The sequence below is a fragment of the Elephas maximus genome, chromosome 12 (assembly GCF_024166365.1).
Source record: "Elephas maximus indicus isolate mEleMax1 chromosome 12, mEleMax1 primary haplotype, whole genome shotgun sequence".
NCBI lineage: Eukaryota > Metazoa > Chordata > Mammalia > Proboscidea > Elephantidae > Elephas > Elephas maximus.
Genome location: NC_064830.1, coordinates 48,021,636 through 48,047,919, shown reverse-complemented (window position 1 = coordinate 48,047,919; position 26,284 = coordinate 48,021,636). Strand labels below are relative to the sequence as shown.

The following is a 26,284-nucleotide window of genomic DNA, read 5'->3' as shown; positions in this document are numbered from 1 at the left end:
CCCAACCCTCTGACCATGCCTCCTCTGTCTCCTCCGTAGGCTCCCCTTCTCCACCAACCAACCACCCTGAGCCCTGGCATCCTGGCCTCCGTCCGCCACACATATCACGCTAGCTGCTCTCACGGGCCACCTGCTCACTGCCATGCCTTCAGTGATCACCCACATGTGGAACTTCCCTGAACCTGCATCTTCTGCCTGACCCCCGCACCGCCACCCCGCGCCTGCAGGGAAGAACATCAGGTCATCTGCAAATCTCCCCTCCCTTGGAATTCCTCAAGCACCGCGTGAACACCTGTCCTCTTATCATCTCAGCCTCCCCCAGCCAGCCACTGGCAGGCATTGATTGAGGGCTCACTCTGTGCAGGGAGGTGCTAAGCCCTGATGACACGACAGTGGCCAGGCTGACTTAGTCCTTGCCCGCAGTGGGGCCTGCAGTCAGCTGGGGAGGGTGATGATTATCAGGCAATAATGCTGGGGGGAGGAAGGACTGTGAGCCTGAACAGCAGAGCAGCTACCCAAGCCAAGGGCAGGGACAGGAAAAGCTTCCCAGAGGAAGCATCACTGGTCTGAGAACTCAACAAGAAGCAAGGATCCACTGGGAACAGCAAAGGGCTGCCCTGAGGCATCCGTTCCTTTCAAAAGTTTTCCCTGGCCTCCCTGCTCCCACAGCACCTCAGGCACCTTGTTTTACACCCCAAACTAAGGTGTCAGATGGAGGTGCCCGTTTTACACTCACCTCTCCATACATCTATCTCCTGCCCTGCCCTGTGGCATCCTCGGGGCAGGGACCAGGTCTTGTTTATTTTAGTATCATAGTCCCTGGGTAGTGCAAATGGTTAATAACACTCAGCTGCTAACTGAAAGATGAGTGGTTCGAGTCTATCCAGAGGTGCCTTGGAAGAAAGGCCTAGCAATCTACTTCTGAAAAATCAATCACTGAAAACCCTGTGGAGCACAGCTCTACTCTGACGCACATGCAGTCACCATGAGTCAAAGGCCACTCAATGACAACTGGTTACCTGACACCCAGTAGGTGCTTTAAAAAGATGTGTGAGCTGAGCCCTTGGTCCTACACCCTCCTGGCCTAGCCCCGCCCGAGCAAACTTGAGAACCTCCATGAGACTCTTACTAGCCATATGGAGAAGCCCCCACACAGGTGGAAACCCAGAGCACCCACCCCAAGGCTGAAAAGTCTTTGGGGATCAAGAGTCTGGGCTCCAGACCTGTTTCTGCCACCTGTATGACCTTGAAGAAATAAGTTAATCTCTATGAATCTGTAAAACAAAGGAGTTGGACAAAGCTGGGCTTCACATACTATGTCCACCAGAAAGCAGCAGCCTAAAGAATTGGAGGCTGTTTTTCAATGTTGACAAAAAATCATATTAATGAATAACATCTTCATTTTCTATCTAGATTTGTAGATTTTCCTTAAGCCTTCAGCACTTCCCTAATATCGAGCAGTATCTGATTTAGCACTAAATTATGCAGTTGTTTTGTTTTCATATTAATACATCAAAGCCCCAGAGGGTTCCGTCCAGGGTATCCTGATATTGTTTCCTGAGAGGCCCTGCTTTCAGGCATTCTGTGGTTCTCTACAGTCCTTCCAAATGGTCATCTGGCCCCTGCTTTAACCCCTCACAAGCAACCCATTTCCTCCAGGGCAGGACTGACCCCTCACTTTCCAGAGGTCTATGGTCACACAACTGACCCCCAAGTAGCAGAGCCAGGCCTAGAACCCCGTTTCCTGATGCTAGTCTGCTATACACTGTTCCCATTGTTCTGCCTGACCAGCTAAGTAAAAGGGCTCATCCAGCCCTCCCTGAGGTCTCAGCCCCACATCCTCTACCCACACACAGACTCCAACCACAGAAATGTGTCAGCCCCTCAGCCACTGGAGACCAAGCTCAGCATAAGTCCCTGGAATGCTCTGGGCCCCTCTGCAGGCCAGGAAGCTACCCAGACACCACACTCAGCAGGAGAGCTGGACCAAGTTAGGCAGGCACAGCCACCTGACAAAACTCCCAGACAGAGCATAGTCCCTGGGAACAGCTGAGAAGACCCTAGCTCCCATGGCCCATCCCACTCCCAGCCTGGGAAGCACCAGGAACAGGCCTCCCTAGGTGCCCCTTACCTGGGGGGACATCATCGCGTGTGCCCATGCCCAGGTGGAGAAGGTGCCTGGGAGGTGGTCCAGAGGCAGCAGCTCCTTACTGGTCTGGGAGTACAGTCCTCAGGGGTCGAGAGGGGTCCAACCTGGAACATCCAGGGACCTGTGGTGGAGCGGAGTAGACAGACTTCAGTAAAAACAAAGAAACACTTTCTAAACTGCTTCACTGACAACCCTGGTTGGTGCAAATGGTTGAGCACTTGAATGATAACCAAAAGGTTGGCGTGAGCCCACCCAGAGGCACCTCAGAAGAAAGGCTTGGTGATCCACTTCCAAAACATCAGCCACTGGAAACCCTGTGGAGCACAGTTCTACTCTGACACACATGGGGTAGCCATGAGTGGGAGTCTACTCGACAGCAACTGAGTTGGGTTTTTTTTGGTTTATGAACTGCTTCACAGCATGCCTGCCAGGAGCTAAAACATTCTCATAATCTGCCACTGGACCTACTGACACTTCTTTTTCTGACATTTTCACTCTCTCAAATGCTTCAGAGTGTCTACGTACCAGCCTGCTTGTCTCTGTGGGAGAGCTCATTAGGACGGCGTCAAAGGAACCAATCAACCTGTCTTCACTTGGCGTTTGGACATGGACACCTCTAGGGTCTCGGGGAAGGTGGAATTCTCCAAGGCAGAGTCTGATATTTTGTTTCTCCTTCAGCTTCTGTTTTCTTCAAAGCCAATTACTCTCAGGTGAAACGCTCACCAACAGATGAAATACTACTGTGAAATACTACTCAGCCATGGAGAGAAATGAAGTCCTGGTGCAAGCCACAACACAGGTGAACCTTGAAAATATAGTGAGTGAAATAAGTCAGTTGCAAAAGGACACTGTATAATCTCACTTATGCGAAATAAGCAAATATATAGAAACCAAAGATTATTAGTGGTTGTCAGGGGTGGGAGGCAGAGGGAACGGGGGAGTTTGGGCTTGGAGGACGCTGAGTTTATGGTAACACTAGCAGAATGACTTGGGAAAGAATAGTGAGAACGGTTGCACAACATGAAGAATGTAATCAATGTCACCGAATTGTACATGTAGAAAATGTTGAATTGCCGAGTGTTTTGTGTGTATTCATTTTCACAACAAAATAACAATAATAATTTAAAAAAAAAAAAAAACATTACTCTGCCAGGCTCACTGAAAGCTCACGATGAGGGTTGCGCTTGGTGCTTCCACTTATCACTCAGGTGTTCACTGGGATCTCCCCAGAAACCAGCTTTCCAGTTTTTTTTTTTTCCAGAAAGTAGCTGTCTCTGCCTGAAGTCCTTGGCCCTCATTCTCTCTACATTGAACACGCCAAGCTTCTAACCCTCTCCGTGTCTCACGGCCCTGTGGCTGACCGCTGGACCACTTCAAGCCTCTTCCCAGCCTCCTTTCAGCCTTGCGGGCCAGTCATCAGCTCTGGCCCTTGACCTAACTTCATTTTCTTTCCACATGACAAACTATGACATCACACAATTTTATTAATATTTTGATGAAATGCTGGTCCATTTTCACCCTGACAGGCGAGGGAGGTGAATGACCAGAGCTGTTCAGGGATAAAATCAGGTTAAAGCTCACATCTCCCCACTTCTACTCCGGAAGGTTGCTTCCTTGAGATATCATCTGGCAAGATCCACTACCAAGCCCCTTTCGCTGACCAACAAGTCCCAACTCAGGAATTGAGAAAACTTGGCCTCCATCTGGAAGCCAGCCTGCCACTGGCCCTAACCAGGTCCCAGAAGGCAGAGCAGCTCCTAGCAACCACTCTGGCCAAACAGAGGTCCCAGCCCAGCCCAGCCACCCCAGGCTCAGCTCCGTCCTCTTCTGGTCTCACAGCTAAGGACTGCTGACTGAGGAGAATTTTCCTCACAACCAGGAGAGAAGGCAACTCCCTGTCTAGTGGCTACTGAAATAAGAATGATTCAGCCACATGGTTGTGAAAAACAGCCATGAATGTCTGTGAGACACAGTATTCCTCCCGAGCAAGGCGGGGGAAGATTCCATTCCAAAGGCACCAAAACCCAGCCCAGTGCCCCAGGGGGCCAGGGAGGAGACTCAAGAGATTGCCAGAGCCCAGCAAGAGTATGCCAGGCTGAAACAGACCTTCCACAGCTGAATTAAAGCAAGAAAGCTGGAGTCCAGAAGTTTGGGGCCAGAGAGAGTTACAGGCCCCACAGACTCCTACTAACCATATCTCTAACCAGAGCACAGACTATGCAAATTGTATGTAGAAAAGAAATATATAGCCACAGCCCTTGGTCTCATTGCAAAGACTGGGAGTTCCAGAGCACTTAATTGTGCTCATGAGGAGCCTGTACATAGATCAAGAGGCAGCTGTTCAGACAGAACAAGGGGATGGTTTAAAGTCAGGAAAGGGGTGCATCAGGGTTGTATCCTTTCATCATACCTACTCAATCTGTATGCTGAGCAAATAATCTGAGAAGTTGGACTATATGAAGAAGAACATGGCATCAAGATTGGTTGAAGACTCATTAACAACCTGCTTTATGCAGATGACACAACCTTGCTTGCTGAAAGTAAAGAGGACTTGAAGCACTTACTGATGAAGATCAAGGACCACAGCCTTCAGTATGGATTACACCTCAACATAAAGAAAACAAAAATCCTCTCATCTGGACCAACAAGCAACATCACGATAAAGGGAGAAAAGATTGAAGCTGTCAAGGATTTCATTTTACTTGGATCCACAATCAGCACCCATGGAAGCAAGCAGTCAAGAAATCAAAAGACCCATTGCATTTGGGCAAATTCGCTGCAAAAGACTTCTTTAAAGTGTTGAAAAGCAAAGATGTCACCTTGAAGACTAAGGTTTGCCTGACTCAAGTCATGGTATTTTCAATCGCATCATAAGCTGGACAACGAATGAGGAAGACAGAAGAAGAATTGATGTCTTGAATTGTGTTGGCAAAGAATATTGAATATACCATGGAGTGCCAAAATAATGAACAAATTTGTCTTGGAAGTATAACCAGAATGCTTCTTAGAAGCAAGGATGATGAGACTACGTCAAATATACTTTGGAGATGTTGTCAGGAAAGATCAGTCCCTGGAGAAGGACATCATACTTGGTAGAGTACAGGGTCAATGAAAAAGAGGAAGACGCTCAGTGAGATGGATTAACACAGCAGCTGCTACAATGGGCTCAAGCATAAGAACGATTGTGGGCATGGCGCAGGACCAGGCAGCGTCTTGTTCTGTTGTACAAAGGATGGCTATGAGTCAGAACCGACTCGACGGCACGTAACAACACCAACAACATTGTCTCAACCTTGCTGTGGATCAGAATCATCTGGGAACTAATTAAAATGGCAAATTCCAAGGCCCTACCCGGACCTACCAAATTAGGGTTTTCTAGGGTGCAGGCTGGAGCCTTGGTGGCACAGTGCTTAAGAGCTCAGCTGCTAACCAAAACGTCGGCAGTTCGAATCCACCAGCCGCTCTTTGGAAACACCGTGGGACAATTCTACTCTATCCCATGGGGTCGCTGTGAGTCAGAATTGATTCAACGGCAACAGATTTGGTTTTTGTTTGTTTGTTTGGGGAGAAGGCCATGGAGCCCCTGAATGGTGCAAATGGTTAACACACACAGCTGCTAAATGAAAGGTTGGTGGTTCAAGTCCACCCAGAGGTGTCTTAGAGGAAAGGCCTGGTGATCTGTTTCCAAAAAATCCTACAGAGGATAGTTCTACTCTGACACACATGGGGTTGTCATGAGTGTCAATGGCAACTGTTTACTGGTAGGAAGCAGGCCACAGGGATCCAGATTTTTGTTTGTTTTTAACTCCTACATGATTTTGATGTTCAACAAGACTGAGAACCACTGAAGTATAGTTCAGATTCATGTAATAGTAGATCTCAGCCATAGGTCTCACTTTATGCTATCAAAGTGATTACTGCTGCCTCACTTTCCCCAAAGTGACCACTGTCTATGAGGCTAAAAAGAAGGCTTGGAGCTGCCAGAGTGTCTAGACAGCAGGTTCAGCATCCACCTCTACTGCAAAGGCCTCTGAACAAGGCTGCCCCCAACCCCTTCGGCAGTCAGAATGGCAACAGGCCAAGTGAGCCCCTTCCCTCCATGTCCTAAGGGACACCAGCAGTACAGTTAGAAAACCTAATGGCCACTCTATAGCTTCATCAACAAAGAATACTGAAGACACCATGGACTCCCAGAAGAATGAACAAATCTCTCCTGGTAGAATTTCAGCCAGAATGCTCCTTAAAAGCAAGGATGGTGAGGCTTTGTCTCATGTACTTTGGACATGTTATCAGGAGGGATCAGTTCCTGGAGAAGGACATCATGCTTGGTAAAGCAGAGGGTCACCAAAAAAGAATAAGACCTCAGTGAGATGGATTGACACAGTGGCTGCAACAATGGGCTCAACGATTGTAAGGATGGCACGGGACAGGACAGTGTTTTGTTCTTTTGTACATAGGGTCGCTCTGAGTCAGAGCCAACTTGACCGCATCTAACAACAACAGCTTTCCATAGCTTGCCAACGGATCCCATCAGGCAGAGCCCCTTCAGGCCCACCCCTGCGTGGGTCTGCACCTTTGGCCCTTCAGGCCCCTAGGATCTGCAGTACAGGATCTGGGGTGCAGGATATCATAGGCTACTTCCCAGGGAGAGGGGGCCAAAGCTGCTTATGAACAAATAATCAGCTTTTATGGAGGAGCAACAGGTGGTACCTCCCCAGAAAATCACTTAAGCTCAGGGAAATTTAAAGACCCATGTCTAATTTAAAGACCCAATTTATGCACAAATGTGGACAAAGTTTTGGGATTCAGCATGGACACTTACTTACTGCCAGAACCCCAGGGCACACTTCATGGAGCCCTGTTTGCAGCCAGCACTGCACTGGGCACTGAGGGGTTACTCTCCCGTATCAGAACGGCCCTGACCTAAAGGCCCACCAAGCCCATGGACTCTGGTGACCAGTGTTCTGTCCTCACTGTCTGGTACTCTAGATTGCCCAAGATGCTGGCTCCTCCACTGTCAGCCTTGGTTTTCCAACTCAGCAAATGGGGTGGCCCAAGGTAAGTAATCATTGTCTAGTTCTTCCATCAAGAGCCATGACTACAGAGGTTCCATGGTGACCAATGCCACAGGAATGAAGAAAGGCAAGAGAAGGGACTCAAGTTTCAAGTGGAAAAGAAACAAAAGCTAGGACCGGCCCAGTAAAGAATGTCAGCCCCAAGGACAAAATTCCAACCATCCTGTAACCTTGCACAGCCCACAGGAAGCCAGCACCCACCTCCCTGCCAAGGTAGCTGGGCAGAAAATCTTTCCGTAGAGAACAGCCTCAGACAGAAAGGTTAGGTTAGAGCTTCCTGGAGGGAGGAGGGGTCAGAGAACAGAGAGTAGGGAGGGGAGGGAGAAGATGAGCCCACAATTCTGAGATCCGGCTCCACCTGCCTACCTTCCCAATAGCTGCCATACCCAAAGCCTCTCTTGACATGGCAATGACACTACCGCTTCTCCTTCTGGAGACCTCTGAGGGACATCAGTTCCAGGAAGGCAGAGTTCTCATCTCCTCAGAAGCATTTGGAGGGGACAATAGTGCCCATGCCAAGACAAATAGAGAAAGGGAGTGGCCCAGGTTGAGGGGAAAGATGAGTTTACAAACCTAATTTTTTAACCCAAAAGTATGTCCCCTGTTGAAATATTCACCCTCTGAAGAGAGGCTTCTGATCTAGGCACCTTCTTGTCCCACACCTCACTGTCCAAAATGTTCCTGAATGCCTGTGAATTTGGGGCCTGACAAGTGGGCCTACGCCTGGGAAGGTGGGTGAGGACCATTACAGAAACAAAATGTTCTGTAAAAAGGCTGGGCTTGTGCTGCAGGCAAAAGGAACTCCAAAGACTTCTCAAGGAAGGGAATGGCATTATCTGGCCTGTGTTTTCATGCAGACCTCTCAACTGGGGTCTGGGAGGGACTTCCTAGGGAAGGAGGGCCCCTGACAGAATTTTAATGCCAAAACTTAGAAGCCACTAGCCCAGCCTCTGGACTGGGCACAAGGAAATAAGCCACTTAACCAAGATGTGCACTAGTTATTGGCATAGTTGGATAGAACACTTCTTCCTATGCCCTGAACTATCTCTCTGAGGATGAAGTGTCAGCCACCTGCCTCTCTGCTCATTGTACACACCCACCTCATCCCTCCACCCACCTCCACTCCCCTCACAAGAGGCAGCCTATTCCATAGACCTCCAGGGAAAACTCTGTATGTTCTCAGGTGACCTCTTGGACTCTGACCTCCAGAGTTCCGTCTATCATTAAATGTCTGAGATTTCCTCTTTCATTGAGTCAATTTATATCAGCACCTACTATGTGCCAGGCCTTGTGCTAGGTACCAGGATACAAAGGTGAATAAGATTAAATTCCAGCACCTGCTAGCTGTGTAACCACAGGAAAGGTATGGTGCAGGGTTGTCTGACCTCCTCTAACTTCACAAGGGGGTGAGAATCATTATCAGCACCAACAGCTCAAGGCTGACTCCTGTGAGGCAGAGGTGAGACATACCTCCATCCTCCAACTTTCTTACCAATTCTGACAACAGCCGCCCCCTCACAGCACTCTCTACTTCTCTGTTGGGTTCGATAATTCATTGCAATGGCCACACAGAACTCACAGACCATTCTCACAGCTATGGGGTTTATTAGGGAAGTAACAGGTTACAATTCAGGATCAGGAACAACTCAGGATACAGTTCTTCAATCAGGACAGCCTCTCCTCGGTCATGCCCTCAGGCAGGCCTGTTTCTGGCCCTTGGCCTCTTGCCCATCTGCCCCTCTGCCTGACCTCTGCTCTGCTCTGTCAAATGTTACAAAGTTCTTTAGCTCTGCCAGTAAGTACCCAGAGGCGCCCCACTCCACCAATAAGCCTTAACCCGAAGGTGCTCAGCTTTCTTGCTCTGTGGATCAGCAAGCCTAGCTCCACTAACAAGTGCCCAGAGGCAACCCACTCCTCCAGGAACACTTCTGCCCGAAGGTGCTCAGCTATCTCACTCCATAGGTCAGCATACCCACTGTAACTGCCTTGCTGCATGGGCCCGGAAGCCCACTGCACTATCTCACGCTGGCCTCCTCCTCCTGGTTCTCCTGCTGCCATTTCTCTCCTGCTGCTTCTTGCTGTCTTGCATCTCCGGTGTTACAGCTCTCTCAATCTCTCTCTCTCTCTCTCAATCTCTCTCTCTCTCTCAATCTCTCTCTCTCTCTGCGTCCTGGGTCTAGGAGGTTCTCAGCCCAGACACCCTGGGTCTAAAGGGCATGCTCTACTCCCATCTCTTCTTGGTGGTGGTGAGGTCTCCCTCTGCTCTGAGATTGGCTCTCTTTTAAGCCTAGTGGGTTGGCAAAACTGACCAATCCCCTGGTTAGTTTTGCATGATTCCACCACCCCCCACATAGGTTTCAGGTACCTTATTTGCATTCTTAGCAACCTGACCAATCCCCTTGGTGTGCCGCAAGCACCTTATTTGCACAGTCCCACCCAATCATTTGGTGGGAGTTACAAGACCATGGCGAGAAAGGCCATATAAAAGTGATCCATTGTACCAGTTACTAAGCTTCTCTGAGCCCTGGTTTCTTTAACTGCAAAATGAAGATAATAATAAACTAACACACAACACTAACAGTGACATTAGTATTACTGCAGTTAACAAAGATCACAGCAGCAGCAGGCAGAGGACAGACTTGTAATTCTAGCAAGAGAAGATAAGAGTCTAATATAAGGCAGTGGTGGTTCACGGGGGGCGGGGAGGGCACAGATCTGAGAAATAGGAGGTCAAGTCCGTAGGATTTGGAGACTGATTTGATAATAGGGATCAGGAGAAGGGGAGTGTATATTGGCTCCTAGGTTCTGACATGGTGGGCTGAAAGATGAGATGCCTTTAACTGAAAGGGCAAACACAGAAAGACACTGAGTGCTGGGTACAGCAGGTTGGTCTGTGACTCCTCCAGAACACCCAGGTGGAGCTGTCCAGAAGGTTCCAGGAACAGAGGTGTAGGCTAGAGTTATAGGCTTGGAAATCCAATAGGATAGTCTCGGTGTTTTCAAATATTATGCCAATACTCAGATGGCAGTTGAAACCACAAGAGTAAATGCCATCATCTAAGAAGACCTGGCCATGAGAGAGAACCCAGAGCTAAGGAGGGCCCAGAGAACAACAGCACTGGGCAGAGGTGGGCAGAGGAAGGGGCAGCCATAAGGGAGGCAGAGCCAGGACAGACAGGGAAGCCAGAGAAAACCCAGGGAGTGTGGTGTCAGGAAAGCCAAGTGTGCAGAATGTCAACTCAGCAAACAGGTTGACAGGAGTAAGGACTGAGGAAGACGCTTGGATTTGACTATGAGGAAATCAATCATCCAGGAGGTTAGGGAGAACCATTTCTGTGTGGTTGGGGGAGCGATGGGAGCACAGAAGGCCGCTGTGGACTGAGGAGTGCTGGGAAGGTAAAGAAATGGAAACCAGACAATTCTTTGGATATCTTGACTAAGGAAGAGAGGAGAGAGATAGGGTGGTAGCTGAAGGGAAATGAAGAGTAAATTAAATTTTGGTGTTTTGTTTGTTCTCTGTTTTTTCAAGGATAGGAACTACTAGAGCATATTCACAGAAGGAGGAAAAGGAGCCGGTAGAAGGGAAAGGCTGAGGAAGTGGGGGAGGAAGGACAGCTGATGGAACAAGACCCCAGAGTATAGTGGACAGGGAGAGGGCACAGGCTCAGGAGGGAATTTGCCCTGCGCAGGAGGGGGCACCAGGTCCTGAGAGACTGGAAAACAGGCCAGGCAGTGCAAAGAGAGAAGGAGGTTAGAATGGTCAGGTGGGAGGCCTAGATACTGTCAGTGAAGGGGAGGTAAGACTGCTGAGCATGAGCGGATGGACTCAGGCGAGCAGTGATGTTCTGGAATAGTCTCACAGGGTGCATTCTGATTCCGAAAAGCCAAACTAGTCTACCCCTTCCCCACCCTCACCCCCAGCCAGGTGCCTCCACCTTCCCTAGCCTGTGGCAGGCTGATTTCCACAGTGACCCTCATCTCCCAGATAAAGGCTCACCTCCACCCACAATGGATGCCTGCACCCACCAGATCCTACTGCACGGGGCACTAGGGGCCTGGCTTAGACTCCTGGCTCCAGCCATGACAGGCACATGGACCAGCAGGAAGGCCCTGTGGGGATGGAGGTCACAGAGGAGAAGCCCCATCGCCACAACTGCCCCTTTCCTGGGCCCCCTTCACCAGCTCTGCCACCCCCACTGGCTACAAATGCCGTCTCCTCTGCCCTCATGGTATCAGGTGAGGTTCATGCTCTGTAGTCCCTCTGCCTCAGACGACATGAGGCACAGGTCAGTAGCAGCCCGTGGGAATGTAAAGAAATACGGATAAAGTGCCAAACACAGTACCTGGCACACAGTATAACTCAAAAAATGTTTGTAGCATGAATGAATGATTTCAAAAGTACAGCACATCTTCACAGATAGTCCTGTTGAGAGGAAACTGAGTGTTAGTTACACGCTGCTATATGCCAGGTACTGCGCTAGATATTTCCAAATATTACACCATTTAATTTTTGGAATAGGGCAACGAGATAGATAATGTTGTTGTTGTGTGCTGTAGAGTCCATTGTGACTCATAGTGACCCTATAGGACAGAGTAGAACTACCCCATAGGGTTTCCTAGGCCATAATCTTTATGGAAACAGATGGCCAGGTCTTTCTCCAGCAGAGCCACTGGTGGGTTCAAACCTTGACCTTTTGGTTAGCAGCTGAGGACTTAGCCAAAGCACCACCAGTGCTCCTTAGATATTTTCCTCAATTTATATATAAGAAGGTTGAGGCTCAGAGATGTTAAGTAACTAGCTCAAGGTCACAGAGCTACTAAGAGCCAGAATTTGGACTCAGGGCTGATGTTCTCTCTGCTGTGGGAGGTGGTAGAACATAATATTTCAGAGTGTACACTTAGGAGTCTACAAACCTGGCTTAAAATATATTACCTACTAGCTATGTGACCTCCGGCACATTGCTACACTCTGAGCCTCAGTTTAACTGCAAAATGGTGAAGATAATATTTATTTCACGAGGTTATTGAGAGTATGCAATAAAACAAGAAAAGTTAATGCTGCGTCTAACAAGTGTTCAGTAAACAGTGGCTACTAATGTATTGCTTGTTTAGTAACTGTTTCGCTGTGTTCAGATGTTCAGGCTAGGAAAAAATAACGTCCCTTTTTGAATGTCTTTGGGGCATGAAGCTACACAGGCCTGGCTGAGACTGAGGAACAAAACAGAGGTGCTGCCTCGTGGGGCAGGGTGTTCCTCCATTTCCTAAGTTTTCTGGGGTGAGCAGGAGGCAGCAGGTAGTCTGGGACAGCTCAAGCACCACCTTGCTGGGAAGCACTCCAAAATGTCCCTTCTTAACAGGACAGGCAGTCTGCTAAGGAGGTGGTTAACACCTACATTTTAACGACCTTCCAGGAAAGGGTGGGGCTTGTGGCCAAGAGCCCAAAGCTGTGCTTCTCGACTGTTCTTATGGTCAACACAGGTGAGGGATGTGGCCTTCCACCTGCATTAAGTAGCTCAGTGTGTGTGTGTGTGTCTGGGGAGACGGGCGGGAGAGGAAGAGGAGGGGGATTGGTGCATGTATGTCCAGGGATGTGGCATTTGAAACAGCCCCCCTACCCCTCACAGAAACTCATTGGACTAGAAGATATGTGGAAGCCTGTATGTAAGAGAAAGTTTTGTTTAAGCTACGTCTGAAAAACAGTGAAGGTAGGTGACACGCCGGCCTGCCAGGTTTGATTATCCAGGCTGTGCACTGCACAGAGGCATCACAATTAAGGGGGCGCCATTCACACTGCAGATTCTGCGATTTGTCCATTATTGCAGCCATTTTATGGTGAACACAGTGTCTTGAGAAAGAGGCGCCATTTTCTATTTCACAGGAAGTCACTATACTAACCGGTGGTACCCCAGGGAAAAGGGTGGTGATGTAAATTTATAACATTCAAATTTTTCTGACCCTGGCCCCACCTTTGGAAACCCTGGTGGGGTACTGGTTAAGTGCTACAGCTGCTAACCAAAAGGTCAGCAGTTCAAATCCACCAGGCGCTCCTTGGTGACTCTAGGCGGCAGTTCTACTCTGTCCTATAGGGTCGCTATGAGTCAGAAACGACTCGACAGCAACGGGTTTGGTTTTTTTTTGTTTGTTTTTGCGCACACCTTTGTATATCATGTTGCTGCAAATATAAATTAGAGGTTACTCAAAACATGTGCTAGTATTCTAACAAAACTTTACATTGTGGAGAAAGGAAGTGCCTGTACCTGCTTCTCTAGTCACTAAATTTTGAGTTGGAAGGGATTTTGAAGGCCAGCTAGCCGCCTCGCTAGGAAACGAGGGGTTAATCTGAGGCCTGGAGAGGCTGCGTGACATGTCGAAGGGCACCCAGGAGCCAATGCCTATCCCAGGGCCCTCACACCACAGGCATCACACTGGCTGTGTGATGACAAGTACCTGACGGTCCTCAGCGTGGCCAGGAGGAAGTTCTTTCCCCAAGCTCCCACCAAGGCCTCTCCAAAACAATCACCTCAGCACTGGAGCGCCAGGTCAGAGCCCACGACAGGGCATTCCCAAGGTTTAAGGTTCTTGGTGGGTCTGGAAGCCACTGGGTCAAAGCCAGCTTGGAATTACAGAGTCATTGGCAGAGACTCTGAAGCTTTCTGTCTACCTTGAGATTTCCACCGTTGAGTGTGAGTTATTCAGAGCTCAGTAACAGTCCTGGGGTCTTGAATGAAAACTGCCCTGGTCCGCTGCCCCAGGAATGCTTTCTGCATGGCTTAATTTTTAAGGACCCCTACTTGGGTGGGCCCTAGCTATAGCTCAATTCTTCAAAATGTACTTTAGTACCAGAGGGGCCAGAGGGAATGGGAAGAAATAAAACATATTGCCAATCCGAGTCTCAGCAAAGTTGTTTTGACCCAGAATCTAGCATCTAAATATCTGTCACATTCCAGAAAAGGGCTCCTGGTAAAGATCCTTCTGCAAGAAGCTCAGAAGAGATCAGGACCACCATCTCTGTCCTTCTCCAGGTGGCCCGAGGATAAAGCAGACTCTCTTGAACAGGAGCTACAGTCTTCCAACTGACCCCTTCAGAGCATATGCCAGCTCTTGCCTGGGAACCTTAAATGGCTTCTCTGCAGGGTTGTTTTCTCTTCTGTCCTAATTTTATTGAACGGAAGCCTAAAGCCCAGGCTGGGTTGTGATTTGAGCCAAGAATCAGAGGTTCTGAAGCAGAGCTGAAGTGGAAATCTTAGCCCTCCAGACAGCTGCTCTGGAGCCTGGGTCTGCAGCCCAAAGATCAACAAGAGAGAAACAACGTGGACTGGCTGTTGGTCCTCCAAGGAGAATGGGCAGAGGGACAGAGGGACAGGGGGCAGGGAGGGCAGAGAGGAAAGTGGAGGTGGAAAGAAGGGGCACAATGAGAGGTTGAGAGGTGGAGACAGGAGAAAAGGGGCACCCAAAAGGGAAGGAAATGGTGTAGGAGGGAAAACCCTGTGCTCCATAGGGTTTTCAATGGCTGATTTTTCAGAAGTGGATCACCAGGCCTTTCTTCTGAGGCATCTCTGGGTGGACTCAACCCTCTAACCTTTTGGTTAGCAGTCGAGTGTGTTAACCAGTTTATACCACCCAGGACTCCCTCATAAAGTTAAAGACATGCAAACCCTATGCTCAGCAATTCCACTCCTAGGTCTACACCCTGGAGAAAATCCTGCACACGCGAGCCAGAAGACAAGCACCAGAATGTTCACAGCAGGTCTGTGGATGTGATGGTTAAGACTGTGTGTCAACTTAGCTGGGCCATGATGCTCAGCGTTTATATGTGATCACTCCCGTGGTGGGGTCTGCTGTGAGTAGCCAAGCAGTTGAAAGGGAGTTTCCCTGGGGGTGTGGCCTACATCTGAGTATAAGCAGACGTTCTGGCTTTTTGCTTGCTCTGGATCCTGCGGCTGCCCCCTGTTTGTCTGACCTCCGGTTCGTGGGACTTGAGCTATCAGCTTACCTGCCGATCTTGGGATTCCTCAACCTCCACAGCCTTTGAATGGAGCGCTGCTCTCTGATCTACCGATCTTGGGTTCACCTGCCAATCATGGGATTCCCTGATACAGCCTGTGAGCAAAAGCCCTGCCCTCTGTGACCTGGGTTCGCCAGCCCCTGCAGCTACATGAATCAAGAGAAGCCTCTATTCTAATCCACGGACTTGGGACATTCTAGTCTCTACAGTTGCATGAGCCATTTCTTTGATATAAATCTCTCTGTATAAATATTTACATGCTTTATTGGTTTTGCTTCTCTGGAGAACCCAGCCTAAGACAATGGATAAAGTCCAAAATCTGGGAAAAAATCCAAATGTCCACCAACAGTAAAATGGAAGAATAAATTGTGGTACATTCACACAGTGGAATATTACATGGCCATGAAAATGAGCAAACTACTTCTCTACTCAACACCACGGATGACTCCCCAGCACAGTTTAGTGAAAGAAGCCAGACACACAAGACTACAAAGCATCTAATTGAATTTACATGAAGTTCAAAAGTGGACAAAATTAAACTGTAGTGTTTAGAAACACAGACACAGATGGTAAAACTTTATAGAAAAGTAAGGAGAAACAAGGAGAGTGGTTAACCCTTGGGGGAAGGGAGATAGCTATGACGAGGGAAGGGCCCTGACATAGGGGGTTTCTCAGTGCCACCAACATTCTATGTGTTGGCTACACAGATATTCACTCTATAATTAACTTTAAACTGTTCATGTTGTCAGGAGGATCAGTCCCTGGAGAAGGACATCATGCTTGGCAGAGTACACGGTCAGTGGAAAAGAGGAAGACCCTCAACAAGGTGGATTGACAAGTGGCTGCAACAATGAGCTCAAGCATGACAACGATTGTAAGGATGGCTCAGGATCATGCAGTGTTTCGTTCTGTTGTGCATAGGGTCGCTATGAGTAGGAACTGACTCGACAGCACCTAACCATAACAACAACAACTGTTCATGTATTTTATACATTCTCTCTGTAAAAGGTTGAATTAAGAAAAAAAAGACAAAACCAAAAACGTCAAGTATCCATACTGGTAAGCCAGGTCTGGAGCCTCTGGGTCGGCCTCGGGGGCGATGGAAGGACACTGCTGCCTTCCAAGGAAGGCAGGACTCTCCACAGCTCAGCCTGACATCTCCCCCTGCCTGCTCCCCACTATATTCCCCTTGCTTCAGACCTGCTAGGCCAAGATTCCAAGGTCCAAACCAGGCCAGTCTAGGGAGCCAGCCAGCAGAGCATGGAAGGCTGAGGGCCGTCCTGCCAAGGCATGGTGGGGAAAGTGCCAGCCTGCCTCTCTCAACACTGCCCTGCCTGGCCCTGCACGTCCCAGGGGCCGGGGCCAGCCTGCTCTGCAGCCAGGCCTCAGTGACACACTGACCCAGCCAGCTCCCGGGGAGGGCAGGGGGTAGGATAAGAAACATCAGGCCTTCAAGGTCCCAGTGCAAACATGGGCTTTTGTCCCAGAGAGGTGGTTTGCAAAGTTTAAGGAGGCCGAAATCTGCACCAGAAAGGAACTTGGTAATCTAATCTCAACAACAGTAACAACATCCACAAAAGTAGTTTCTGTTCAGCATATGTGCTAACATACCGGTAGCTCTCCTTCCTATCTCCGTTCCCCCCAAGCAGCGCCAAGAGAGGCATCATTTTGTCCCCACTTTACAGGTGAGGAAGCTGAGGTTCAGAGAGGCAAAGATCCCAAGTCCACACAGCCAGGAAGGGGTGAAGCCAGAATTCACACTTGGAGCAGAGCCCCTCAACCGCCTCTGGAGCCTTAACTGCTCACTCCACTGTCCCCAGGTGAGGTGCACACCAATCCCCATCCCCCTCCCTCCCCCGGCATCAGTGTCCTGGACACTCCAGGGGAGCCACGCCAGGTTGGTGGCTGCACTGCTCTGAGTTTACCCCTACCCCAAAACTGAAAGCACCACCCACTGACAGAGGCCAAGGCCCAGGAAAGGGGATTGCCCCCAGCTGCTCCTCCTTACCTGGCTCCCAGCTGCTCAGACAGCAGTAAGTTCAGCCTTCACCCTTGGAGCCAACACCTGAAGTCCCAGAGAGGGGAAGGCATAGCCCCACAGTCACACCGCTTCCACTACATGGCGTGATGCCTTTCTTCACACCACGCTCATTTGGCTTGCTCTGGGTCGGGTCTTTATCCTTCCCTGCAAGGGCTTCAGGGGTCCTGACCCACCCATCCAGGCCCCGTCCCACCAACCCCCTGCACAAACAGCTTTGTAGTCACATGACCCCTCACCTCTCTGTCCAGAGGCCAAATCCTTGCCACTGGAGGAGTCCAAGCTCCTTTGTCTCTCTGGAGACAGTACCACCTGCGGGTCCAGGGAGGCAAGGGCCGGGACAGCCCCACACCTATGGCCCGGCCCAGCCTGGTGGCCCTGGGCTGTGCCTCCTGTCAGGGCAAGTGTGGAAGCCGCAGCTGCCCTGTCGCTGGCACAATCCTCTCTCCTCAAGGCTCTCCTTGAATAAACAAGGCTGCATAGCAACCACTGCTCCGAAGGAGTCCACAGCTCCCTGCGTGGGGCATAGAGGGAGCTGGGAGAGTTCTCCTCTGTGGCTCGCCCGGGCCCTGGGCACTCCCAAGTGGCCGGCCTCTCCCGTGGGGCCATGGATGCCAGAGAGAGAGCTAGCTGGGCCTCACTGGGTGGTCAACGCAACAAGGGAGCGTGTGGCAGCCTTGGGCCAGGGATAGCGCCGGCAACTGAGCCACTGGTTTTGCTGCAGCTGGCCTCTGGGCCCAATTCTGGTTTCATTCACAAGCTGCTTCAAGGGGCAAGAGGGCAGATGGGGTGAGCATGCAGATCTCTGCAGCAGGCAGAGGTGAGTTTGAATCCTGGCCCTACTTCTTCCAGCTGTATGAACTCTGGCCAGTACTTAACCTTTCTCAGCCTTAATTTCCTCAGCTGTAAAATGGGGATAATGCTAATACTGACTTGATGGGGCTGTTGTAAAGATTAAATAGGTACATGTAACAGGCTTGTGATTAGGTCTTGGCGTGTAGTCCCCCCCATCACTTTCTGTTCCCTTCCCCAGAAACACTTGGCATAGCAGGAAGCCTGTGGCCTCTCCCCAACCAGATTCCTCTGCCCCTTTTGGAAAATTTAAACCCTAGCAGTCCATTTTTGTTTTGTTTTGTTTTGTTTCAGTTGTTTTGTTTTTGTTTGTTTGTTTTTATTGAGGTAAATGTATAGGTAACAAACATTTGCCATTTCTACAATCTTCACACATGCAGCTCAGTGAGAGTAAATTACATTCATTGTGTGGCCCAACCATCACCATTAACTGTCCCTGAATTTCTCCATCACCCTTAACAGAAGCTCAGTGTCCCCTGAGCATTTTCTTTCGTTTCACCTCTCTCTCAGCCACCTCTGGTAACCACTAATAAACCGGTGTCGGTACACTTGCCTATTCTAGCTATTTCATATAAGTGGGATCACACAGTATTTGTCCTTTCATGATTGACATATTTCGCTCAGCATGATGTTTTCAAGGTCCATCCATATTGTAGCATGTATCAGGACTTCGTTTCTCTTTAGGGCTAAGAGGAGCCCTAGTGGTGCAGCAGTTAAGCACCTGGTTGTTAACCAAAATATCTGCGGTTCGAACCCACCAGCCACTCCACAGGAGAAATCTGCGGCAGTCTACTTCTTTAGATTCCGAACAAAAAAAAAAAAAAAAACACCGCCACTGAATCAATACAGACTCACAGCAACCCTATAGTACAGAGTAGAACTGCCCACGTAGGATTTCCAAGGCTGTAGCTCTTTATGGAAGCAGGCTGCCACATCTTTCTAAGATTAGAGCCTGCAGCAAGGGCCTCAGGAAGGAAGTTTCTTCCAAATGAAACCAGCAGCAGTGAGGAGCAGGAAGACTTCATAAGTGGCTTTCATTTTATAGACAGGGAAACTGAGGCCTGAGAGCTTAAGCCCTTGCTCCAGTTTACGCAGCTTGTAAGACAGAGTAAGTCATCAATGGGAGTCCCAGAAAGGGTGGGGATGGGATGAGAGGCTTCCGTGTGAGCACCAAGGATGCTCCTTCCTCCTGAAAACCCATCCTCACACCCCCGCCCAAGAGTTAGGGCTCCTACAACGCAGACCCATAGTCACTTCAAGACAGAGCTCACACGTCATCTCCTGGAGCAGCTTCCCTGCCCCAGTAGAGCTGAGGATTCCTGCTCAGGCCCCAGTGCTTGCTACCTCCTCTCACCCGCTACCGGTTCTGAGCCAGAGGCTGACCTCTTTGGTCTCCATCAACTGGCCCTTCTGCCTTTCCTTGGGTTTGGTCAATGAAGGGAAAGAGGAGAGTAGGGATAGGGTCCTATTCCGCTTGCTTCCTCCCCACGGGCTCACCTGAAGGTCATGCCTCTCACCTAAAGTCACACCCTCACCTGAGTGTCACAGCTGAACAGTCCTCTCCACACAGCTGTCTGGGCTTCTTCCCTTTGACCCTAGAAACCTATGGTGATAAAGGCACCCATCATGACCCACCTGAGGGTTGTCTGAATCCTGCTTCAGTCACCCCATTTCAGCATGCCTCCAGCCAGTCCAACCCTTCCCTGTCATCCCACCTGACACATGGCAGTGTGCTTGATGGTCCCTGTGTCTGTGTCCCCACTGTTCCGTGAGTTCCCTGAGGGCAAGGACCATGAATGAACCATTTCTGGGCAAGGTCTGGACCCTGGAAGTCTTCAACAGATTCCTGAAATGAATGCCCTTAACTGACTAATGGGCCATGCAGAACCCCAAGCCAGGAGGAGGGCTGTGGAGAACACCAAATAAGTAGTCCCTGCCCCACCTACCAGTTGCTGACAGAGTCCCTAGAAGGTACAGTAAATGCACTCAGCTACTAACTGAAAGGTTGGAGGTTTAAGTGCACCCAGTGGTGCCTCAGAAGAAAGGCCTGGCAAACTACTTCCAAAAAATCAGCCGGTGAAAACCCTATGGATCAGTTCTACCCTGACACATGTGAAGTCACCATAAGTCAGAATCAATTCCACAGCAACTGGCCAGATCCACACAGAACAGCCCTCATCTAAAAACACCAAACCCAGTGCCATCGAGTCAATTCCGACTCAGCGACCCTATAGGACAGAGTAGAACTGCCCCATCATCGAGTTTCCAAGGAGCACCTGGTAGGTTGGAACTGCCGACCTCTTGGTTAGCAGCTGTAGCACTTAACCACTACCCCACCAGGGTTTCCAGCCCTCAACTACCACAGAAAATATCTCAAGAAGATCTCGAAAGTGGATATTTATAACTTCCAATGTTGATGAATTTGGTCAGTGAAAGACAATTAAAGACTGACCCTGTTCCCACAATAAAAATGTTACTGGGGGTCTTCTTGGCCCTTGCTGACTTATAAAATAAACCAGGCTACTTCAACATCTAGCTATCCTGAACATATTTTCCTTTGCAAAACACAAGGATGTTCTGGTTAAAATACACCAATAGCTTCTAAAGACATAGCTGGGCTCAAAGAAATTAAGGGAATCCCAAAGGTCAAAAGAGGGAACTGGCAAAAAAAGGCATGCTGGAGCTGACACCAGGCTTGAGGTATGCTTATCCCTGTATCTTTATTTAAAAGGCTGAGGGGACTGGGGAAGAAAACACACATAATGAGCCTGGATCATCTTGTGGTGTCAGGAAATAAGAGCTCAAACAAACAGACAAAAAACTGCATTGACAGGGGCATGTCGAAGGAGCCAGCGCCAACTGAAAGAGCTCCCAGTGGCCAAAAACTGTAACAACTTGAGCAACAAAATAAATAACACAGCATTGGATTATAACCCAAAGTAAAGAATAAATGTCCTTGGGCCCGTATTGCAGGATTTTTTTCCCCATATTTAATCTTTCTTTTTTTTTTTCTGAAAACACAAGACAAGAGCACTTTAGAAATTAAAAAGTAACACTTAAAAACTAGAGCAAAAATATTTTTATATAATTTGCAAATAACCTGTGGAAACTAAGGCACAAAATAGTCTTAAAAATAATGCAATAAATGACTGAATAATAAATAAATAGGAGAGAATAGATAAATCTCCTGTGCAGACAAATCACAAATAAAGCATGTCGATACCTGACCCCCATGGGTGTGGAGCATAACTCCCCACTTAAGTGTGGCTGCACACAGTGACTTCTTCCAAAGAGCACAGCATGGAAAGGGGTGAGGTAGTGAACATGACTGAACAGTGGAGAAATCTGACAAGCGCAACGTCAGCCCGGCGAGCAAAGCCAACATCAACAGTGATAAGCCATGTTGATAGTAAGTGCCCTTGATATCAAGTACTGAAAAAGGCACTGTACCTCTGTGGTCTTCTTCTCAAAACCCACAACCCCAGTCAAACCATGAGGAAAAACACCAGGTAAATTCCAATAGAGGGGCATGCTACAGTATACCTGACCTGGACTCCTTAAAAACTGTCAAACTCATCAAAAGCAAGTCTGAGAAACTATCACAGCCAAGAGGAGTCTAAGGAGACATGACAACTGAGTGTAAAGCGGTATCTTGGATGTGATCCTGGAACAGATAAAGGATGTTAGGTAGAAATTAGGAAATTCGAATACAGCATGGGCTTTAGTTAACAATAATGCACAAGCGTTAGTTCATTAATTGTAACAGATGTACCACACTAATGCAAGATGTTAATAGGGAAACTGGGTGTGGGGTATGTGAGAACTTCCCTGTACTAGCTTTGCAATTTTTCTATAAACCTAAAACTGTTCTAAAACAAAAAGTTTATTTAAAAAAAAAAAAAAAGAGCAGAAGAAACCGGAGACAAGGCCTTGTACCCAGGAAAAGGACTGCAGTTATGGGGTTCTCGAGCTGTCAAAGTGTAGACTTGAAAAAATCTGCTCCCCAGCAAAGGGAACATACAGAACTTACTGGTCCAGGCCAGGCCCTGGGTGAGCAGAAAAACTGCTCTGAAAGGCTCATGTCCTCTAAAAACACACCCCACACACCCCCAAGCAGAGAAATAGCACAATGGAGGCAAGCTGGCACTGTTTCTGCACTGACACCTGGGCTGACTTATCCTCCCAAAAAAATATCACTCATGAGCCCTCTTATCCCCCTGCTGCCTGCCTAGCCCCACCTGTGAGAACCTCAGAAGTGCTGACTACACTATAGGCTGGGGTGCTTACCACCAAGGGGGCCTAAGGCCCAGATACTGCCAAGGGCACAGAGCAGGCCCCACCCAGTCCACATCCTTCTCTGAGCTGGCTTATTTCCTAGAAAGAAAGCTCCTGGAAAACTCCAAAATAATACACACAACCTAACAGGTTCAGAAAACATGAAGGGACAGAGAAAGAACAAAGTCAAATCCTTCATTAAATGAGGGAAACCGAGGCCCAGAGGGCCACACAGGAAATCAGTGGTTGTGACAGGAGGTGGACTGAGCCTTCTGATTACTCTGCTTCCAGCCACAGCTGCCCCTTACCACTCATAAATTGTGCCCCTTCCTCCTCTCTCCCAAAAATGGAGTGTTGGAGAAGGGCAGCTCGATACCCCACAGGAGGATGCATGTTACTTCAACGATGGATGGATGGACGGATGGACCGATGGACTGATGGACGGATGGGCGGATGGGCGGGTGGGCAGATGGATGGATGGATGGAAGGATGGATGATGAATGGATGGATGATGGATGGATGGGAGAGGGGGAGAAAAAGAGGGAGGGAGGGAACTAGTATATGAATGTATGAATGAATACTAAATAAATGAAATTAAAGAATGAATGCAAAGAAAGAGACAAAGGACAAGGGAAAGGAAGAAGCCAATAGATGAGAATTATTCTGAGAACCAATGGAGAAAAAAGTTGATACATTTTTCTTTTATAAGAACGTGCAAATAAGAAAATTCTTAAAATGCTCCCAATTTCCAGTTTGTGAAAATTCATTGAGCTTATGATGCACAAACTCATGATATGTGAACATTTATGTATGTATGTTTCAACATTTTTTAAAAATGGCTCCACAACAGGGCCCAGTGGGGCATGGAACTTCCACCCACCCATTGGCAGTGATGTAAGCCATGGCAATATGAGGCAATGCTCTGATTTTTCCTGGATGGCATCAACAGAGCCCAGTAGGGAGCTGAACATCACCCCACCTGGACCTACCTGTTGTTATTGTTGTTGTTGTTGTGTGCTGTTGAGCCTATTTCAACTCATAATGACCTTACATGACAGAGTCGTACTACCCCATAGGGTTTCCTAGGCTGTAGTCTTTATGGGAGTAGATTGCCAGGCTTGTCTCCCTTGGAGCCTCTGGGTAGGTTCGAACTGCCAAGCTTTCAGTGAGCAGCTGAGCACTTAATCACTGTGCCACCAGAGCTCCTTAAACAGAGTGACTGTCTGCAAAAAAAGATTAAATAGGATCCAGAGTTGAGGAGGAGGTGAAATCATTCTCAAGGTAGTAATCACTTTTTGCTTATGGTAATGGGAAAATTGGTACTGAGTGTGGATGAAGTATGTACAGCCTGACTAAGGTAGGTGATGCCACTAATTTGTGCACAAGAAAAATGATGTTTTGGTAAATGCTATGTTATATATAATTTCACAACAATAACAATAACCTATATATATATATATATACATGTAGAAATGTATGTGTATATAAATATTAAAACAGAGGCCACAGATACTGATACTTCTTAGATATAACCAATTACTTCACTGAATTAGTTTTCTTAGTTTGAAGACTTAAGGAAATAGTCTCGTGGAATACTTGGTCAACTGGCATAATAGTTCATAAAGTTTATGTTCTACATCCTAGTTTGGTGGGTAGCATCTGGGGTCTTAAAAGTTTGTGAGTGGCCATCTAAGACACAGCTATTGGTCTTTACTCGTGTGGAACAAAAAAGAAATAAGGAAACCCAAGATTCAGAGAAGGAACCCATCTACAGGACTGTCTACATGAGCCATGACCTCCTCTATCCTGAGACCAGAAGAACTAGATGGTCCCTGGCTACCACCACTAAATGTGTGGATCAGGCCACAATAGATGGATCCTGATGGAAAGAGAGAAAAATGTGGAAGAGAATTTCAAATTCTCAAAAAAAAAAAAAAAATCCAGATTTACTGGACCCATTGAGACTAGAGGCATCCCAGAAACTACTGCCCTCAGGTACTATTTAAACCAAAATTATCCCCTGAAGTCATCTTTTAGCTAAATAGCAGGTCAGCTCATAAAGAATAAAAAAAAAACAAAAACTGGTTGCCACTGAGTCAATTCCAACTCATAGTGACCCTACAGGAGAGAGTAGAGCTGCCTCATAGGGTTTCCAAGGAGCTGCTGGTGCATTTGAACTGCAAACCTATTGGTTAACAGCCAAGCTCTTAACTACTGCACCAGCAGAGCTCATCATAAAGAATAGCACCCTTGAATACTGTACTTTAAAAAAAAAAAAAATCATCTATATGAGACCAAATGGTCAACAAATACTCTAAAACATAGATGAGAAGTTTGGGGGACAGTAAGACTAGGCTGATGGGAATGGAACAACTAGAACGGAAATAATGAGAATGTTGACACAATGTGAAGAACGTAACCAATGTCACTGAGCAATATTGCAGAAATTGTTGAGTGAGAACCTGTTTTGCTTTCACCAAAAATACAATAAAATTTTATTCAAAAAAAAATAGGATTGAGTCTCACAAAGTAATACCCAAAATGTCCAAGATACAACTGAAAATCACTCCTCATACTAAGAATGAGAAAAATCTCAACTTCAGTGAAAAAAGAAAATCAATGAATACCAACACCAACATGACACAGATCTTGGAATTATCTAACAGGGATTTTAAAGCAGCTAACAGAGCAATTTTTGTCAGAGAAACACTTCAGTGAGCAAATATGAAACAAATGAAAAAATAGAAAGTCTCAGCAAAGAAATAAAAGATATAAAGAAGAACGAAATGGAAATGTTAGGACAGAAAAATATAATAACCTAAAAAAAATAATCAATACAAATATGACTGACAGAGGAAAGAATCAGTGAACTTACAGAACAATAGAAATTACCCAATCAGAAGAACAGAGAGAAAATAGACTGAAAAGAAATGAACAGAGCCTCAAAGACCTGTGGGATAATAACAAAAAAGCTAGCATTTATATTACTGAGGTCTCAGAAGGAGAAGAGAAAGTGTATGGGGCTGAAAAAGGATTCAAAGTAATGACTGAAATCTTCCCAAATTTGGCGAGAGGCATAAACCTCTAGAGTCAAGAAGCTGAGCAAAACCGAAACAGAATAAACCCAAAGAAATCCACACTAAGACATATCATAATCAAAGTTTAGGAAACTAAAGACAAAAAGTCTTGAAAGCAGCTAGAGAGAAATGACACACTTCGCTACAGAGAAACAGCAACTCAATTCAAATGATAGTATATTTCTCATGAGAAATTAGGGAGGCCAGAAGAAAGTGGCACAACATTTTTCAAATGTTGAAAGATTAAAACTGTCAACCCAGAATTCTATATCCAGTGAAATTATCTTTCAGAAATGAAGATGAAATCAAGACATCCACAGATGAAGGATGAATTTTTCATCACTGGACCTACGACCAAAGTATGGCTAAAGGAAGTTCTTCAAATAGAAAGGAAATGATAAAAGAAGGAAACATGAAATATCAGGATTGAGAAAAGAGTAAAAATATAGGTAAGTACACTAGGCTAGTCTCCCTGCTGCATGGCTGGTACATGGGATGGCAAAGTCCTAAATACTTAGAAAGCCCCAGGCACAGCTCACACAATTGGACACCATCAATGGACAAAGTGAAGGAACATACTGAGGCATTTTGAGCCCTCCTGCTGAATGCCAGTGAGTACACTTGTAAAGCCCCTTTCTTGTTTAAGCCATTTTGATTTGGGGTGGCAGAGGTTCTGTTACTTGAAGCTGCATGCTTTCTAACTGACAACGAAGCTTGCTTACTGGGGTTGTCTGTGTAGTCAGTCTCCTGTGCTGAAGAGAATGTAATGACTAAAACCAAGTCTTGACAAATTGTCCTCACTGGGGTGATACC

The 26,284-nt window shown here is 47.5% G+C and overlaps 1 protein-coding gene across 1 annotated transcript in view; it reads right to left on the bottom strand.

The window, feature by feature from the left end:
- TOGARAM2 (TOG array regulator of axonemal microtubules 2) overlaps positions 1-17,676 on the bottom strand; it is an 87,941-nt gene extending 70,265 nt beyond the window's left edge. Inside the window, exons 1-2 of the mRNA XM_049904144.1 lie at positions 17,507-17,676; positions 2,132-2,270 (exon numbers count right to left, since the gene is read on the bottom strand). Coding sequence (XP_049760101.1) covers positions 2,132-2,159 — 28 coding nt within the window. The 5' untranslated portion in view covers positions 2,160-2,270; positions 17,507-17,676. The remainder of the gene's footprint in view (positions 1-2,131; positions 2,271-17,506) is intronic.
- Positions 17,677-26,284: the final 8,608 nt, after the last annotated feature.